The following is a 20709-nucleotide window of genomic DNA, read 5'->3' on the forward strand; positions in this document are numbered from 1 at the left end:
TTTTTCCATAAACAAGGCGTCTGTTAAAATAATACATAAATGACAACAAAGTTTGGTTTGACTGCATTAAATGGTATCTTATTTAATCTTTTCAACCTCATATTCTAAGATGAAAAATGAAAATACAATCCCTAATGTTTATGAAAACTGCCGAGCACTAAAATTACAATGAAACATGTAATATTTTTCAGCATGGTTTCAACAACAAGTTGAATTTCAAAGAAAAATTGCAAAATAACACCATAAGAACTAAACTAATCCAAAAGTTTTATTTGTCTGCAAGAAAGTGAGACGGAACTTTCCACAATAAGAAACCGCTTACTGCATTGCGCGCGAGATTTTAAACTTTCATACCATTTGTCGGTATGAATGTATTGTCAGTAGTAAAATAATTTTTTGGTTCACTAGTTTTTCAGCTTGTGTGGTATATTCTAAAACAATACTATTTATCTCAGTGTCGGTGAAAGTGATGGATATTAACCTCACCGCTCGGTAAATATCCATCACTATTCACCTCCAATTCGGAGAATAATTGTTAAATGTAGGTAAATATTCAGTACCCACAAGCCACCGTGGTATGAACAGATTCGACTACGATTAGCTTCTTCAAATTCTCACACTTAAACCACAGCCTACTCTTACTGAATGTATAACTCATGTTTTTACCTGTATAATCATGAGCAAGCTGATCTGAATCTCTTTCAACAGGCGACAAGTTCAACAATATCTCATTCCCGGCTTCCACATTGCAATTATTTTCAATTTGGCCTCCATCTTCACATACACATTCCAGCTGGTATTCATCTCCCTCTACTGAAAGCAAAATCATCAGATCACATTTAACAAAAACAAACCCTAATTGTTTTGCTCATGAATCATTAGTAGTCGAGATTTTTCTACAATTACTAACTATAATCCCCTAATTAACGATTTAAAATCAAAGCAAAATATCTGCGTAATGATACCAAATGGCAATGAATTTCATTTCAAAAAAAAGCTTACTTTTTCCTTTAAATTCTACGACATGGCATTCACTTCCCAATTCTCAACAGGAATTAAGGTGTATCAATGTTTTTCACACAATAAATGCAAAACTTATGCACTAATGAGAAATTTTAGCGAAAGCCGAACTCTACGCTTGCTACCTTGATCTTGACAAGCGACGCGACGTACGGTGATAGCAAGGTAAAAAACAACAATTAAAGCTGACGCCATTAAGCTTATATTTGCTCTTCACATGTCATTTCACTACAATTAGCTCCTTCAAAAATCTCATACTAACCACAACCTACTCTTATCTAAAAGAATTTACAATGTTTTTCACCTGCATGTTCATGACCAAACTGAACTGACTCCCTTTCGACAGGCGACAAGTTCGACGGTATGTCTGGTCCGTCTTGTACATGACCGCCATCTTTACGTACATATTCCTCGACTGAAAACACAATTATCAGATTACAACCAGAACAGACCTTAACTGGCTCCAATAGCGGATGATATTCCTCTCACAATTACAAATTCTACACATAATTACATGCAGGCTAACAACGAGGAAAGCCGAATTCAACGGCTTGAACGTACGGTGGTTCGTAAAGAAAAACAATTAAAACTGCTGGCATCTGTTTCTACGCATGACGTAACATAAAAAAGTAACACAAGCATTGACTTTGATAATTGACTGTATTATTTTCTTGTTTTTACTATAATTGTAATAATTATTATAAAGGAAATAAAGGGAGATGTAAAGAATCGACCATAAGAGGACACAGAAAAAATCTGATGGGGTGGGACTGTGATTTATTTAAGCTAAATATTAACTTATTCACCTCCTTCTCTTTCTCTTTGCTCGGAGTTACTTGAATTATTTCTTCGCCTGCTCTCTCGTTTCCTTTCTCTATCTCTTTTTCGCTGTTCGTCACTAGCTCTCCTCCTTCTTTCACGACCTCTTTCTCTCTCTTTTTCCCGTTGTTCTTCTGTGCAATTCACCCAGTTTTCTCGTGCCCTGTTCCGCTGTTTCTCCCGCTGCTCGTCACCATATTGTCGCCTTTTTTCTCGTGATCTGTCTCTCTCTTTCTCCCGTTGTTCTTCCGTACAATTCAGCCTTTTTTCCCGAGCCCTGTTCCTCTCTTCTTCCCGCTGCTCTTCATCATAATTTCGCCTGTTTTCCAGAGCCCTGTCCCGCTCTTTCTGCCGCTCCTCGTCACCATATTGTCGCCTCATTTCTCGTAATCTGTCTTGCTCTTTCTCCCGTTGTTCGTCACTCATTTTTTTCCTGTTTGCTAGTGCTCTTAGTCGCTCTCTTCCACGTCGAACGTCGCCTTTTTGTCGCCTGCTTTCTTGTTCTCTCTCTATCTCTCTTTCTCCTATTTGTCCTATTTCTTCGTTTGTCGACATATTGAAATATGAAATCTGAATTGACTTCGTATTTTCTTGTCTCCAAAATTTTTTTTTTGCTTCTCTGAAACTTAAGTTGGCCAAACAGTTGGCCATACAACTTCCCACCAAACAAACGCGGGCGACAGAACAGCTCACGCCATTCCCACTGAATTCCCGCCAAAATTACGCGGGTGGCACCACAGGTTTCACATTGGTTGTCCTGTGGTGCTGCGTACGTCGTACGGACGGTCGCATGGACGGACACAAATGACGTCATAACCAAACCAAATTTTCTCGCATTCACGGGTTACCAAATTCTCTTAGCTTTGGGGCTCCGCTGCGCGCGCCTGCGGCGCGCGCGAGAGCTCCGCTACAAACTATATAGCCCCCTCCTCTGATCTTACATCTGAACTTTGTTAACCCACCCTACCCCCCCCCCCCCTCCCACCACCACCACCGACCCACAGGCACAGGCACGATCGGATTACCATACAGGTATAGTATAGCTACTTTGCAGCTTGGCTGTTTTAGTGCTTCACATAGACTGGCAACACCGACATCAGTGATCTGATTGTCCGCCAGATCTAGTTTGGTTACTTTGCAGCTTGGCTGTTTTAGTGCTTCACATAGATTGGCAACACCGACATCGGTGATCTCATTACGAAACAGATCTAGTGTGGTTACTTTGCAGCTTGGCTGTTTTAGTGCTTCACATAAACTAACGACACCAGCATCAGTGATCTTTTTGCTTCTCAGAGAAAGACTGGTTAACGTTTTAGACAGTGGTCCTCGAATAAAATCTAAACATTCATTATCTATTTGACCCATTTCCAGCCTTAGCTCGGTGATGGAACATGAATCTCTTTCTAACGATGCCGAGATCCGTCTTAATCCAGATGATATCATCCTGGCTTCAATGATTAATCCCTTGATGCGCTTTGATGACCACTGCTGAGTCAATATCAACTCCGAATCGGCCGATTGGAAGTGCACGGCGATAAATGACGGTTGTCCAGACTGCAATGTTTGGTGTCTTTTGCTGGGTTCCTCTTCGTTCAATGCACTGATTGTATCGAGAAAAAATGATATGGCAATACAATCCACGTCAGTTATGTCACGAAAAGTAATCACTATGTCACGAAAAGAAACCTCTTCACCATTAACAGAGTGTTGACAGTAGTAATCCTTAGCAAATTCCTTGTCATGATATTCATAGAGACATTTCGCTTGAAGAAGGTGTTGACCATTTCCACTCCTGTCTGGCGAGACTTGTGCAAGCAATTTTTCCATAAGCTTCACGTCTTTTACTTTTGACAAAATACCAGCCATAAACTGCATGACCATTGTGGATACAATATCTCTTGGAGGAATTTCCCTTATCTTTACAAACCAAAGGGCAGCTAAATATTCCTGAAGAGTTAAGTGAGTAAAACAAAAATGTTTTGTTGTTTGAGAAAAAGACACCCTGAAGGGAGGACCACAATGAAGGATACCGCTTTTCCTCAGACTTTCAACGGCTTTGGAACTGAACTGTTTCATTTCTTTCTCGCCAAAAAGGAACTTTTTCTCCATAAGCAACTCGGCTGCAAACTTCGACAGTTCATCCAGAAAGGTTTCGTCAAAATGAGGAACTCCGCTTTTGTTGTGTTTTTTACTGAAAATGTTGAACACTTCAAAATAGAGATCACTTGCTGAGATGGGTAGATCTTCAGTACTCTTTGATTCCTTTAGAACGTATTCCATGTATGAACACATCAGAGCACAAAGCACGGGAATGTGAGCAAAACTTATGAGATTCTCGTTCTTCGTGATATGCTCCAATACAGTGTTTTTCATGATTTCGTTCTCTCCGAAATATTTCTCGATGTATTCTCTCACTTCTTGTTGAGAAAACCCCGTAATTTCTACCTTTCGATCGAAGTGCATTCCACTGATCTTGTCAGATTCATCAGGTCTTGACGTTATCATAACAGTAGCCTTTCCTAAAATTTTTCCTCCCATTAGTTTGGCACATAGTGCAGCTACCGGCATTTTCTCTCGACAGCTGTTTGGATACCTTTCATGCGCATCGCCAGAGATATAAGCTTGTTGAGAAAATTCATCAAAACCGTCGAGAATAATCAAAACTTCTTCGGGGTGATTAACAATGTATTCAAAAAGCGAGTCGTTGATATTTGATTGGTCATCTAATATCGAGGAGCGGTTTAAGATCTCTTTCAAGGAAAGCGTTTCTTTCTCTAGTAAATTCAACTGACGAAATGTCAACAGGTACGCAAATTTACAACTGGGCATTTGCGCGTCTGTAAGTGACAGAAACAACTTATCGTTAGCCCAATCTCGAAAAAGCTTTTGACAGAACAAGGTCTTTCCGATCCCTGCCTTTCCAGTGACAAGAATGGATTTGGGATTCTCTTTTTCTTCGGTGGTGCGAATAAACAATTCTTGACAGTGTTTGACTCGAGTTCCGCTCACTTGACCATACTGCTTGAGATGTGCCCTTCTTTCGGCACCTCCGACTTTAACAGGCTTTCGTCCATGTTGCATGACAAGATTAGTAAATATTTCGTCTGTTTTCATCTTGGCGACAGTAGGAATATCCAACAGTTTGGGCTGCAACTCTGTTTGTCTTTCTATTGATGCTTTCAAGGCTGCTGAGTAGGAATCAACTTCTGAAAAACAAAAGAAAAAGTATAATAATTTAACAGATAAAAATTGTATCATTTAAAAAAACGCACCTGCTTTCGGGTGCGCAGAGAACTGTATTTAGCCAATTGGAGAGCACGCCATATGAGCAGAATTTCAAAACGTGATGTATGTACCAACTGTTTGTGTGCCTCACGTTTCTGTAGAGAAGAGCATCTCTGTATCGAAAAAAACTAACTTTCATACAAGTAAAAGCTTTGTAACTCTATGTGGCAATATGAAAGCCTCATCTAGCCAAAACGTACAAACTCATTATTCGCTACCCTGTGATTATCGGCGTACAAGCAAAAATTTTTCAGGGGTTGTGTGGAGGGGGGAAGGAGGATAGAAGTTAATTTGACCGAATGAAAGTTGTTGGCCGCTAATGCAAACAGACAGCGGTGTCCGGGCTATGTAACTGCAATTTATAACAAACAACCAGATGGAGCTGCCACATGGCTTGTGTTAACGTTGTGTTTACAGGCTTGCACGATTTTCATGTCTCTATAGAATCTACTTATTAATGCAAGCTGTCACGTACGCCGTTGAAATTTCAGACCCTAATCCAGGTAGGCTTTAAGTGGTTAAGTTAAGTAACTTAAGGCATGGAGGATAAAATGTTAATCCCCATCTTACTCCCGCTCCGCGCCGGTCCTCAGCCAAAGCGCTCGTGTCTGGGCGTTTTTTTTTGTTGTTGTTGTTGTTTTTTTTTTTTTTTTCTTCTTTTTTTTTTCTTTCCCTTCCTCCTCGCGAAAAAAATTACTTGAGCTTGACTTGTTGGCATTTTACTGTGTAGGATTGTCAACAATGGCGGACTTTCTTTGAATTTTTTTTCCATTTTATTTCTATATTTAACTTAAGACTCAAGTGGGAATATTCTCCACAAAAATTCAATACTTTCTGGGCTGTAAAGAAAATAAATTGCATTGTTTTATTTGTGTTAAGTTGTTACCAATTCTTTCTACAGGCTTTGGTTGGCTACGCATTCTCGATAAAACTTTTTCCAGTTGCCTTTTCCATGCTTCCAGATAAGGTGGAGATAAAAATAATTTTGCTGTGAATTTCTTTGGTAATTCAAGTCCTTTTCTTTGACGCTCCCAGGCCCCCAAACCCTTCCCGTACGCTTATGCTTGGGATGGTTGATAAAGAATCTGGATTGACATAATGGTGATTGAAATAATTATTTTTCCTTGGAAACTATATTTTGGTGAGCCTTTTTTCTCACAACGTTGAATTTTTCTGTTTTCGTACGAAAAGTTGATTTGTTAGCTTTTATGTTATCTTTGTGTTATTTTATCGGCTTCATTGGTTTCTACAGCACTTTGATTAATTCAAGGTTTTTGAAAAGGCGTTTAATCTGAAAGACATATTTGAACATTGCTTGAGAAGCACAGATAACTGCGGTGATCTCTCATCATTCGGAGATTGTTTCCTCGGCAGGTTACATAAAACACAATTCGGATATGCTTCAAATTTCTTTAATCATGCCTCAACCATGGGCACATTTGTCGGTCATCTTGGATTTTTTTTTTTCGATGTTCAAAAATGACTTGTAGCGCTTCCAATACTATGAATATGCAGAGATTATCGGATAAGTGTTGCAGTAAATATGTGAACTTCTTAATCGTTCCGAGTTCGAGTCGCAGAGTGTGCATTAGTTTTCTTTCTCCTTTTGAACAATCGTTTGTTTTCGTTTTGGTTTCCTTTTACTTACAGTCGACTCAATTCATTAACATATCAAACTCCTGTGAAACAATATTATCCCCGTACATTACGGCTTTATAATGACGGCTAGTTGGGAGAAAATATAGTCCGTATTGCGCAGAGTCGCGAAGCGATGAAGCCCAATACGGAATATATTTTCTCCCAACGCCGTCATTACAAAGCCGTAATGTCGTCTCAAAATCGAATTTAGTTTTTTTGTGGCGATACCAAAATTTTTTTTTTTTGAAGAGAGTAAACGGATAAAGTACAAATCGTGCGCTGATTGAAAGAGAAATTATTACTTCAGTCAAACTGTAGCCATGGTAATATCCGTACGCGAAATGTTTCCTCGAGGCGGGTTTTTTGAATTTTTGGCTTTAATTTTTGCCTCAAAACAAAGAAAATGCAAAAATTTACAGTCGATATAAGTACCTACCATTGATGAAATAGACGAGCAAGTAGGTTTAAACATTTTACCAGCAAATTTTAGTGAAAATTTGTTACCGCCGAGATATAAACAACAACATGAAAACAGTAATGAATAAACCTCAAAACCAGAGGCAAGAATTAAAAAAGCCACCATACAAGTACCAATAAATGTAAAAAAGGGCATTATTATCCTAGCTTAGATGCCGTTGAGATTTAAAACTTTGAAATAAACCAAGCGGCGCTCGCGCTAGCTACGACAAGAAGATCAAGTTGACAGACCCGAACCATGAAAGACAACGCGACAGAGTTCTTGAAGCACTATTTACGCGGGATGCCCTGAGGGGCATACCGTGTCTAAAAACGGGTCGATTTCTTTTTTTTTTTTTTTGTTTTCTTCGTCGTAGCCACAAATGTGTACATCAATTTATTCATTAAACTCTCCCCTCTCCTACTCAGGATGTATTGTTCTGATTGTCTTCAACAACAGCAGGCCAATCAAAATCCATTCTTGTGGCTTATATCGCGAGGGAGGGGACCCACTCAGCGCTACCTGTGTGACGTCAACGCATCATTTGATATATTTATTAAAAACCGATTAAATTGTAGCGCCATATTTTTAAAATGTTCTGAACTCAAGTGTGCCGTTTTCAAACGGAAATTTCACCATTTTAAAGCGGTGAATCGAAAGAATAACTTCTAAGAAGCACCCGACATTTGAAACGGTGGAAATTGGGGAGTTCCTGGCGAAGGAATCGTGCTTTGTTTGACAGTCTTCGACCACGAAGCGAGACTGAAAAGAGGTCATTGAGAAGCTTACGTTATCGTCATGGAATTCCCGCAATTTCCCTTGAAACCCTGAGTAGCGTAACGCAAGGCAAACAACGTAACGCGATCGTCGTCAGTGACTCAAACGATTCCATTAGCAAGGATAGTTTTATCAATCGGCGAAGCATACAGTTGGAATAAATGAATCAGCCCCAGCATCACGCGTAATGCCAGTATAGCAGGCAAATCTTGTTTTCTTCATGGTAGCCACAAATCGGTACATTAATTTATTCATTAAACTCTCCCCTCTCCTACTCGGGATGTATTGTTCTGATTGTCTTTAACAAAAGCAGGCCAATCAAAATCCATTCTTGTCACTTATATCACGAGGCAGGGGACCCACTCACCCCTACCTGTGTGACGTCAAAGCGTCATTTGATATATTCATTAATCTCGGATTAAATTTGTGGTGCCATATTGTTAACATTTTGTGGACTCAAGTGTGCCGTTTTCAAACGGAAATTTCACCATTTTGAAAAGGTAAATGGAAAGAATAACCTCTTAGAAGCACTTGACGTTTAAAACGGTGGAAATTGGAGAGTTCCTGGCGAAGGAATTGTGTTTTGTTTGACAGTTTTAGACCACGATGCGAGACTGAAAAGAGGTCATTGAGAAGCTTACGTTATCGTAATGGAATTTCCGAAATTTCCGGTGAAACCCAGACCCTGAGTAGCGTAACACAAGGGAAACAACGTAACGCGATCGTCGTGACTCAAACTATTCCATTAGCAAGGATAGTTTTATAAATCTGCGAGGCATACAGTTGGAATAAATGCATCTCGCGTAAATGCCACTATAGGCATCTTGTTTCTAGAAATAAGAGACACCAGAAAAGAAACTTTCGGAGAAGAATATGAAATGACTGAAATAAGTGAAATATAGTAGGGACATCCAACAACTCATTTCGATCTCTTAAATTGTTCAGAAATTCGGATTTGCATTTAAAAGGAATCCCACGTTCTTTTCGGTGAAGCGTCAGCTCAAAGTTTTGTAACATTGGTATAAACTAATGCCGTTGGTTCCCAGACGGGCAAATATCTCGTTAACAATACCAAATGACGCTCAGCCAGCTGTCAGCAACATCACGTAAATTCAGGGGGAAAGATTCCGTTACCTTAAACTATTTTGCGACTTAACCTTTCAACTAAAACATCCGGAGAGATCAAACTGTATTAGCTTACACAAAAATGACTCTAAAAGGCAAAAGGAACTGTTTGTTTCACTGACGTCATTCTTCATTAGGTGATCTCCATTTATTCTTGAGAAATGAATGCAAGAGTTTGAATGATTTTCAAACAGTCAACAAGCAAAATGTTCCAAATATTGTCTCATTTGTTACCAGCTCGTTTTGTAGTCTTTAAGAGACATGTTTGTGTAAGTTAATACAGTATGATCTGTTTGCACGCTTTAGGACAGTTGTAGGACAATTGTAAAACCAAATTAAACAGGTCCTTCTGGAGATAAACCTCTATAAACGTCTATTTCTAGTTAACTAACCTGGTTTGACATCCTTCATTTTAAGGCTTTCAGCTCCTTGATCCAAGTTTTCCACCATTTCTGTCACTGCAGTTAGGCCCCGCTCCAGTTGCTCAACTTTGTGTTCTACCTTGTCTGTCTTTGCAGTTAGGCCCTGCTCCAGTTGCTGAACGTTGTGTTCTACCTTGTCTGTCTTTGAAGTTAGGCCCCGCCCCAGTTGCTCAACTTTGTGTTCTACCTTGTCCGTCCTTGCAGTTAGGCCCTGCTCTAGTTGCTCAACTTTGTCGTCTGTCTTGGCAAGTCCTTCTTGTAACGCCTGAACTTGCATCGATAGTAGTTCGTTGACGGCTCTCTGACAACGGGAAAGTCTCTTCAGAGTCTCCTCCACCTCTTGCAGCTTTTCCTGTTGTTGCATCAACGTTTCATCATGTTCATCCAGCCTGGTTTTGTGGAAAAGTTGAGAATCTTCAAGAACGGTAACCTGTTTTTGCACTGAAGTGAACTGTTTGATTTCTTGATCCATTACCGACTGAAGGTTTTTGATGTCGCTTATGAGATTATTGACATTTTGTTGCACTAAAGTCAGAAGGTCTCTGTCCACAGCATGTCCCATACACAACTGGCGCCCTGCATACAATATGAAGGGATTGTATGATTAGCATAATATATTGAAGTATTCGTACCGTCGATTTCAGTAACATTAACTCTACTCTGAGGGTGTCAGATTCATTCAGGCTATGCAAACGTGCTTTTGAGAAATAACCTTTCCTCAAATGCAGAAAGAACCGTTCCTAAACAAATCTTTTTAAAAATTATCACTTAACATATTTTCATATCAATCTATCTACTAACTTGTAGAGCACTGAGTGTAACTTTTATTAAACGTCGTTCCAGTACAAAGTTCTTATTTGTGTTAGCCGGCTGTATTGTAATAAGCACACTCCTCTTTGGGGTCAGTTTTAGTTAACTGGGAAAGCGTGTGTAAAAAATAGCTTATACTTTCGCCCATTTGTCTGATTTGTTTTCTCGTTCTTTCTTTCGTTCGTTCTATTATTTATTCATTTATTCGTTTTCTTCATCCATGCAAAGGAGAGGCTAACGCTTAACAAATAGAGTTCGCTTGCTATACCTTTAGTTTGCCAATCATACAGATCTTCCGATGTCTTCTTCTCCTTCTTAGCAGTCAAGCCCAGACTTCTCACCAATGCTTCTAGCTTAGCAAAGCAATCATCGAAGTACGTGTCAGACCATTCACTGACGTCAAAATGGCCCCACTTGTTTCGGACATTTTTTCTGACATCATCAGCAGATGTCTGAGTGAGCGCGGAGAAAATAGCCTTTGGTTGGTAGTAGGAAATTCCCAATAAGTTCAAGATGGCGGTCATGTCCAGCGACTCATCAAAGGCAGAAAACATAGCAAGATAATTCGGAAGGTATATCTTGGCCAGGTCAACTGAACTGTTGATAGTAAAACAGTAGCTTTTCTTGTCATTGCCATGAAGTACACTGTTGTTATTAACATTCTGAAATTTCAGTTTTTTTAGGTGTGGATCAGTATTGGCGTAAGGATAAGTCAGTGTCTTCAGAGTACAGCTTGGGGTCAGGTGTTTGTCCAAGTCGTTATAATGAGTGTCCATTCCTGCTTTGATAACATCTCGCAAAACTGGAGCGACAACTTTGTTCATAGCAAGTCCTACAACAATCCATCTCTTCTCTTCATCAGAGACCATCATCTTTAGTAAAAAGATGGATAAAAAGAAACTTAATTAATCAAGGAATGTGTATATTACCTGGTAATTATAGCATACTTTTTTTGCAATTGATGTGTGGCTCCCATGATTCAGTTTTGCTCTGGTGCGGACCAAAATAATGAGATTTTTCGACTAAACTTGACTTTTACTGCAAATCGTCGAGAACAGGGGCAATCAAAGCTAATCAATAGTTCATTTCGAGGGAGGAAATATGTCTACAAAAATACGAAAAGATGACAACTATCTATTTCCTAAAACCTGTCCAATAATAGCTAATAAATTCGGGTAATAAGGTCCGGTTGCCCCTTTAACGCTAGCGACTGACATTTGCACCTAAACCATTAATCTGTATCAGGTGACATAAATGTGTCTTTAAAAAAGCCACAAAAACGATCTGGGACTGACAAAGGAGACAACATTATGACTATTTTGCTTAAACGTTCTCGATGGGCTCTCCTGACTTAAACCATATTACGAAAACCGAGCTACAATTTAACTATCAAGCGAAAACGAAGCAAATGCTTGTAAAATTTCAAGAATCTCTATTATCAGTTTTTCTTTTGAATGGCAGGTCTCTATGACGGGTTCTCCTTTTTACCAGCGGAGCCATTTACTTAACTGCATAATCACTACACAGTTTCAATTTGTAAACAAATCTTTTTGTACTAAAGTTGCTTTTTGCTTGCAGCCTGCGCTGTCTGCTTACTTGCAACATCACTAATACTATTTATTATAGATGAATACTTCTGTCCGCCGGCTTGTTTTTTCGTAGAATGTTGCATACATAAATCTTTATTCTCCTTCAAAGTTAACTTTGTAATCTACCACTGCGCTGATTGCGGTTATCGGACTAACTGATCACGACAAGTGTTTGAATTATGAATTTACTTGTGCGAGCGCGATTATTACTAACTTGTGTACTAAAAATGCTATTACACAAAGTACCGTGATGAATAGGCCTTATCACGGTTTTCGACGCCATTTTGACGAGTAGGCAAACAGGCTTGAAATAACAGTGTTTGTATGGAAATCCGATGTCAAACAATTTTCATAAAACATCGCTTCTGAAAAATTCATGAATTGGAAACTTTGGTACTGGAAAAGGATTTTAAGAAAAAAATTGGAGGGATGTAGCTGTGCCAGAAAGCGTCCAGTCGTGTTTTGAAATTTCCATACATTTGTCCGTATTTTTTCCCGCGTACTATTTTTAGTAGCAGTTCACGGCTGGTTCGCTATACAGAGTCCGCGTTCGGGAGAGTCGGCAGTCGACTCTCAAGCCGCCACACTTATGCCCTCACTTGAAAAAAAAAAAAAAAAACGGCTTATCGCTGGTTAAACAACTATAAAAGGCAGATATTTTTAGTCCGTCACATAGTTAATTCAATGAACTGAATTAGCATATATATTAATCTTGTTCCACTTCATGAACGAAATTTTGTTTGGGTGCCAAATCACGCATGAGAATATTTTCATCTGCATGCGTTGAGCTTCAACGATAAAAGTTAATTTCCTTCCTATAATCTTATACAAATGTAAAAAACGTGTCGGTCTAAAATTCGAAAGGTTGATTTCATATGCCAAAGGAACTTCGTTCCAAGAAGCCAGTTTGTTGCAGACATTTATAGATACGCAGTCGACCATCACTTACCATCAACATAGACCAACATAGTTTCGAAAAGCTTTTGTATCAAAGTTTCGAAACAAACGCGTTACTTTGAAACTCACGAAACGTACGGCAATTATTAGAGATTGGTACTACTATAGACTGTCTATAGTGAGAGTCTTGCGTATTTAATTAATTAAACAGGAACGCAGGAAAGTGCTCGCATACAGTTAGCATGTAAAGTGGTCTCATGAACAGTACGTTTATGTTCGGAATTTTTCGAGCTTTGCGATTACTTAACTATCCAGCATTTAGTCTTTATCACAGACGAAAGCCGACCCAATAATCAAAGTCACCAGAAATGACAATTTGTTTCAAGGTTATGAGTTCTTACACCGTAATGCGATCCACCACAATAAATCACACTAAAGAGTAAAGAGTAAAGATTCTAAAGAGGATGGCAGTGATCTGTCTGCTATTAAAACAATCATCAACTTATTTTGTTTAAGTGAACATTTTTGCATACTAGATATGCGTTCTTCGGCTTTTTTTTTTTTTTTTTTTTTTTTTTTTTTGGAAGACTTGATCGGAGAAGTTTAAATTGACAACAGGTTGAGCAGAGATCGGCCGGTTGTTCTGCAGAATAGGCCTTATCACGGTTTTCGACGCCATTTTAATTTGACGAGTAGGCAAACACGTCTGAAATAACAGTGTTTTTATGGAAATCCGATGTCAAATAATTTACAAAAAACAGCGCTTAAGAAAAAAAATTGGAGGGATGTAGCTGTGCCAGAAAGCGTCCAGTCGAGTTTTGAACTTTCCATACATTTGTCTGTATAGCGAAACCAGTCGTGAACTGCTACTAAAAATAGTTCGCGGGAAAAAAATACAGGGAAATGTATGGAAAGTTCAAAACACGACTGGGCGCTTTCTGGCACAGCTACATCCCTCCAATTTTTTTCTTAAAATCCTTTCCCCAGTTCCAAAAGTTTCCAATTCATGAATTTTTCAGAAGCGATGTTTTATGAAGATTATTTGACATCGGATTCCCATACAAACACTGTTATTTCAGACGTGTTTGCCTACTCGTCAAAATGGCGTCGAAAACCGTGATAAGGCCTATCAAAGAAAATAAAGTTCTGAAAGTTGATTCAAAACTGTGGTGGAGCTCACGGGTTGTTACAGATAATCGGTCTTCCCGTAAGCGAAGGTTCAGTTTTATCAAAAGTGCTGATAAGGTATTAATTTGGCCACCTTGAAAAGATTCTCGAGTGTTGACTCTGACGAAGGGCTAACGCTATGGCGCGTTTTTCACTCTCGAAACGTCAGTGCTCGAATCATTTTACGGTGACCAAAATACCTAATATCAACTCTGTTGATAAAACCAAACATTCCTTTCTACTCCCCACCGATGCAGTGCAACAGTTTCTTTACACACTAACCGCCATTTCGAAAAAGCGGGACTTGAACAAAGTCACCCCCGATCTTTCAACTTAAATGTATTTTAACAGTAAACCGTTCACTCATGGCGGATACAATACAGTCATCCTACCTTACTTGCGGACATATTGTATTTTCTGAGCTGCTCACGAAGAGCGCGTTGCAATTCTTGTGCTACGTCTTGTCTTCCTACACCAAGACTTCCTCACCGATTTAACGATTAAACATTTGGATCCTACCGGGAACAGGCTAAGGAGTTATTTTTGTTCCTTTACAACGAAAACAGAGAGACACCACAAACCAACTAAAACAAAGTGAATAACGTTGTTTTGGGTGCGACATTAGCAATCGACTGAAATTAGCATATAAATGCGCCAGTGATTTTCAAACAATGCTGTGTGTGGGAGTTTATTGGCTTGGCTTGGAACAGTTATTTTATTAATAGTAACCATGAAAACTGTTATCCAATTCTGTTGATACAGCTAATTATACCGTGTTTTTATTTGTGTAGCGGAAACTTACCTACGCAAAATGAAGAAAATTCGTCTCAAAAGTGAACGGAACTTGTTAAAGGTGTAGGTGAGACGTGGTCTGCCCTCAGGGCACCCCGCGTAATTACAAGATTTTTGTAACAGATGGTCTCTTCGATGAACTATCGATGCTGGTTTCGTTTGCTCCAATTCAATCAAGCAGTAGACATTCCACAACCATGAGAGGCAGATATTTTTAAGCTGTTACATAATTAATTCAATGAAATTAACATATATATTAATCTTGTTCCCCTTCATCAAAGAAATTTTGTTTCGGCGCAAATCACGAATGAGAATATTTTCATCTTCATGTTGAGCTTCAACGATAAAAGCTAATTTGCTTCCAATAATCTTAGACAAATGTAAAAACGCGTTTCGGTCTAAAACTCGAAAGGTTGATTCCTTACGCTAAAGGAACTTCGTTCCAAGAAGTCAGTTTATTGCAGACGTTGATAGATACGCAGTCGACCATCACTTATCATCAACATAGACCAAAATAGTTTCGAAAAGCTTTTGTATCAAAGTTTGGAAACAAACGCGTTACCCTTAATCTCACGAAACGTACAATTATTAGAGAACGGTACTACTATACACTGACTGTACGTGAGAGTCTTGCTTATTTGATTAATTAAACGTGAACTTATAATCTAAGAGATTCCGACATCAAACTAGACTTGACAACATGAGCCACGCACGAACTATCGCAAGCGTAGCATTGGCTACAGCGGGGCGCTATTATGGAACAGTCTACCCGTCAATTTACGGAAAATAGACTCTCTTGGTCGCTTTACAACAATTGTCAGTCGGGGTCCCACACGGCAATCTTGTCAAACAGTATTTTTATTTTAATTTGTGAAGTTTTTAACACTTTCTTTTTATAATGTAATACTGAAGATTTTACCGTGGATAAAAAAAAAAGTATGAGTATAACGAGGGAAAGTGCCCTCATACAGTTAGCATGTAAAGTGGTCTCATGAAAAATGTTTTTATGTTTGGAATTTGCGAGCTGCGCGATTACTTAACTATCCAGCATTTACAGTAGTCTTTATCACAGACAGAAACACACAATAACCAAAGTTACCAAAAATGACAGTTTGTTTTAATGTTAACTGATGGGTTTTTGCCGTAATGCGATCCGCCACAATAAATCACACTAAAGAGTAAAGATTCTAAAGAGGATGACAGTGATCTAGGCCTGCGATTAAAACAATCATCAACTTATTTTGATTAAGTGCACATTTTTGGCATACTAGATATGTTTTCTCCGGCTGTTTTGTTTTGAAGATTTCATCGGAGAAGTTTAAACTGACAACAGGTTGAGCAGAGATCGGCCGGTTGTCCTGCAGAATCCAAAGAAAATAAAGTTCGGAAAGTTGATTACAGATTTGTGGTCGAGATCGCGGGTTGTTACAGATAATCGGTCTTTCTGTAAGCGGATGTTTGGTTTTATCAACAGTGCTGATAGGGTATTTATTTGGCCACCTTGAAAAGATTCTCGTTACTGATTCTGACGAAGGGCTAACGCTCGAAACGTCAGTACTCGAATCATTTTACGGTGGCTAAATTACCTAATATCAACTGTGTTGATAAAACCAAATTCTACTCCCCATCGATGCAGCACAACAGTTTCTTTACAAACTAACCGCCATTTCGAAAAAGCGGGACTTGAACAAAGTCACCGTCGATCTTTCCATTCAATGTATTTCAACGGTAAACCGTTCACTCGTGGCGAATACAATACAGTCATCCTACCTTACTTCCGGACATGTTGTAGTTTCTGAGCTGCTCTAATTCTTGTGCTACGTCTTGTCCGCCTGCACCAAGACTTGCTCGCCAATTTAACGTTTAAACGTTTGGATCTTGCTGGGAACAGGCTTAAAGGAGTTATTTTTTTTTCCTTTACAACGAAAACAAACAGACACCACCAAGTAACAAACTAAAACCAAGTGAATAACGTAGCTTTTGCGTGCGACATTAGAAATCGACTGAAATTAGCATATAATGCGCCAGTGATTTTCAAACGTAACAACGCTCCTGCCACGTCCCCAGGCGCCGAGCCAAAAAAATAAATGGGAGCGCGGGGGTTAATGGGAAAGAAGCGAAATGCGGACGCCTGGGAGATCTTGCTTTCAAAATGGCGGATGATAATACAGTCGACTCCCGATAACTCGAACCTTTAAGGGAAATTAAAAAAGGTTCGAGTTAGCGGGAGTTCGGGTTATCGAGGGTAAACCTATATAGAAAATGACCTGATTGGAAAGGAAAATTGGTTCGAGTAAGCGCGAGGTTCGAGTTAGCGGGAGTCAACTGTAGTCATAATATATGCAGATCTCAAAATTCCTTCATTCTCGAAGAAAGACCAGTTCACGTCGCTTTTCTTGACCAAAAACTCCCTTGTCCGCACGCATTTTGTACAGGAAATGGTTCGTTTTTTAAAATTGATGGAATCGATCACCCGGCTAATAATCGCACAGTCCATCGGAAGACGGTAACAGACGACGAGCTTAAAGAGGCGAGAAAGGTCATGGAAATCCTTCATAGAGAAGAAACCTTAAGATGCCTCAGAAAGTTTACTAATATTTGCTCCGAACAGGTAATAATTTTGTAACGCACTCGCCTCTCCGGGATTTCGGTCTATTTGCAGCAGATTCAAATTAACGTTAACGGCCGGGAAGGCTGAGCAGATTATTTCGAACACAGCGACAGAATGGCACTCACAATCCATGTGATGCCAGTAAAGACATCCACGTACCTCTCAAAAATAATTTTTCGACAGAGAACATTGATACAATCACGTAAAACTAATTTGACGAGAAACCGAAGGTTTTTGACGAGAAACCGAACAAGATTCAATGCATCAGTCCCACAACGCCACGCGCACCGCGCTAAATCAATCCCAGAACGCCACACGAACAGCACACTATCAAGGAGCGACGCCTGGGGACGAGGCAGACAACACTCTGCGTGGGAGTAAATTGGCTTGAACAGTTATTTTATTAATAGTAACCGACTATGAAACTGTTATCCAATTCTGTTGATACAGCTAATTATACCGTGTTTCTTTTGTGTAGCGGAAACTAACGACGCAAAATGAAGAAACTCCGTCTCAAAAGTGAACGGAACTTGTTAAAGGTGTAGTGAGATTTAAATTACATTTTTGTTTTAAAATAACTTCATTAATATTGTAGTGTTACTATTCCAGTCAATCGAAGAAGCGGAAACGACAGGAATCTGTTTGCGAAGCAGTTTTTAAGAACCCCTGTGAATAGCTCTTTTATCCTTGCACGAAACTGAATTAAAGACTTGTGACTATATTTCATGTTAAGTCAACTCACTCATCACTGACAAAACTGATCCCAACCCAAGCGGGTTTTGATCATTCTAGCTTAACCCTTTTCATCCCAACAACACATATATGTGACGAAAATACCGTTGTTGCTTCTATGAATTGCTCCTTGTTTAACTTAAGCTACAACGTCATGATAATGTGTGAATGACACCAGCTGATGTATATTTCCATCATCAAACGCAGCAAACCGACTACGCCTCCCGATTTTCGCTGCATATCACCGTTCGTTTGGCAACCGAAGTCCTAAATGCCAATTGTTCGGCCAAATAATAACATCAAGAATTACACTTATCTATCGTCAATTTTTAATCCAAATAATTTGTTCAAAAATGAAAAGTCTATATTTACAGCAAACCTCAGGGTCAGACCTTGGTATCTGACTGGAAGTTTTCCTCTCAACGCTTCCCGAGGGCTATACTTCAGCCATTTTATCAGACCCAGTCTTGCGTATCCCACGTTGCCTCGTTTACGCCCGAAGAGAATTCTGGGTAATTCAGCCATAGCGCGAGCTTAGAACTCTTGCTCTTTCCATTTCATAGTTTTTTTTATAAGTGTCGAGCCACCCATTACCACCAGCAAAATTTCGAATCTATTGAATATTTTACTACTCCAAACTCGCCCAAATTGACTTGGCAGGTCCTGGAATCCATCCACAAAACGGCCAGAGAGGCAACTTCACTCGTCGGCCTCCATGTCTGCTACACAGCATGTTTGGCGACTCAGTCATCTCTCACCTCTGTTTTCTTTCAGAGGATTGCCTCTACCCACATTCCAGCTTAATGATGCCAGAATGGGGTTTTCTGCAGAGGAAAATGGCTCGAAAAACACTTATAAAGCGATGATTTTACCAGATTCGTGCTCGTGCACTCGCTCGAAACAAACAACAACCATCACTTGCATCACGTGACAATTTAGCTTGAGCCCACAGTTTCTTAAGACCGCAGATATTTTTATTTCATCTCCATTTATGGAGAAATTAAGTGGCTCAGACTATTTATTGCCAAAAAGTCATTGAAAAAAATACCACACACCTGGTATTTAAAGGGTTAAAGCGCACTTTTCTGATAATTTATTACAAATACGTAACATAATTTGTTGAACAATATAGAAGACGGATGTGCGATAATAGTGAACACGTCAGTTTCACTTTCGAAGTGTCTTTTTCACAATTTTCACAAGCGAACCTTGTTTTTGCAAGCGTCTTTATATTACTATTTTCGTATCAAGGCGTTCAGTAGTGTGTGGCTTGGCTTGATTTTTCACAGAGAATTGAATGCTGGAAAATTGCTTTTGGGGTAATGGTATTCCAGCGGTTGTTCTTAGATAAAGGTGGAAGGTTGCGCTCAATACATGATAAATTTTGAAATACCTGATCGGTCAATCTTCTGGCAAGGCCGGCGCCCGCGGATCAAACGCCTTCCCTATATGCTGTCGGAGGTAGAAAATTGTGTTCAATCTTCTCGGCCATATCCCGGTTTGGAGGTCCGGCTTTTTTTTTTTACTGGTAGTTTTGCCACACAAGACCATATTTCAGAGTTTTAAGCTTATGCTGAAAGTTGTGCAAAGAGGTACTTAGTGTTTGGCAAGCACCTCTAGGGGGTCTGAATGGGGGTGCCTCGACAACACTTTTAAACATTTACGTTTTGGGTTCTCTGATATCAAACAAATAAGTTTATAACATAGCGCGCGTGCATCCTAATCTAATTCCTATTGGCGTCATCATGGTACATTTCTCAACATACGCACGGCCGGTGCGTCCATCCGATGACGCGTGCAAGTCAGATGGGGGAAGCATGCGCGCGCTGTGTTGTTAAAAAACTTTTACAGAGAGACAACACCATAAAAAATGTATATTTATAAGAGCTTGAAGCTTAATGAAACGTTAAGATTAAACCGATATGAGAGACCATTTTCGCCCCTTTTTCTTTTGTACAGAGAATTTTGTAATTAATCGGGAACAAAACCTGTTCTCCAGGAATCATTAATTATAACTTTATTTTCACTCAAGAAGCTAGAGTTGCTCTCGGCTACGCCTCAAGCAACTCTTACGCTTCTTTCGTGCTCTCCAAACTTCCCGCGTGCATTCATAACTCGATATACGCACGCTAAGCATGAACCAATCCTTAACTAACCGTCAATAAAAACTGAACTGTAAAGTAATTTTAATACAAATAATAATCAAAAATGGATTCAAAAGGGCTACGATCTTAGACAAAACATATGAAAAATTAACACCACCTCTTGCCACCCCCCGCCATTTCAATGATGGAAAAATAGAGCCTTTTGCTTTTCGCGCGATTTCATCATTGATTTTCTTCTTCTTCTTCTTCTTCTTCTTCTTTTTTTTTTTTTTGGGGGGGGGGGGGGGGGATTTCTCTTTAATTTTGCTACTCTGTCTAAGATTGTAGCATGACACTGCAAATGTGCCCGTTATTGTCGCCAAAAGGAAGGTGTTCTTCCATTCGGCTCTTCTGTTGCGTACCGATTCTGTAGTTCTCGGCATTTACATTCGAACCACGCTGTAATCAGAAACGTTTCACCTCT

At 39.4% G+C, this 20709-nt stretch overlaps 1 protein-coding gene and 1 long non-coding RNA gene across 2 annotated transcripts in view; both read right to left on the reverse strand.

Moving 5' to 3' along the window:
- Positions 1-1963, reverse strand: part of LOC146464020 (uncharacterized) — a 20700-nt gene extending 18737 nt beyond the window's left edge. Inside the window, exons 1-3 of the long non-coding RNA XR_014856744.1 lie at positions 1827-1963; positions 1325-1435; positions 667-813 (exon numbers count right to left, since the gene is read on the reverse strand). This is a non-coding gene — a long non-coding RNA (uncharacterized LOC146464020). The remainder of the gene's footprint in view (positions 1-666; positions 814-1324; positions 1436-1826) is intronic.
- The window catches only part of LOC146464023 (uncharacterized), a 40941-nt gene continuing 22050 nt past the window's right edge, over positions 1819-20709 (reverse strand). The window contains exons 4-6 of the mRNA XM_085083820.1: positions 9514-10119; positions 2838-5045; positions 1819-2378 (exon numbers count right to left, since the gene is read on the reverse strand). Of these exons, the coding sequence (XP_084939946.1) occupies positions 1819-2378; positions 2838-5045; positions 9514-10119 (3374 nt within the window). The remainder of the gene's footprint in view (positions 2379-2837; positions 5046-9513; positions 10120-20709) is intronic.

Source organism: Pavona decussata, unplaced genomic scaffold (genome assembly GCF_977016875.1).
Source record: "Pavona decussata unplaced genomic scaffold, jaPavDecu1.1 SCAFFOLD_170, whole genome shotgun sequence".
NCBI lineage: Eukaryota > Metazoa > Cnidaria > Anthozoa > Scleractinia > Agariciidae > Pavona > Pavona decussata.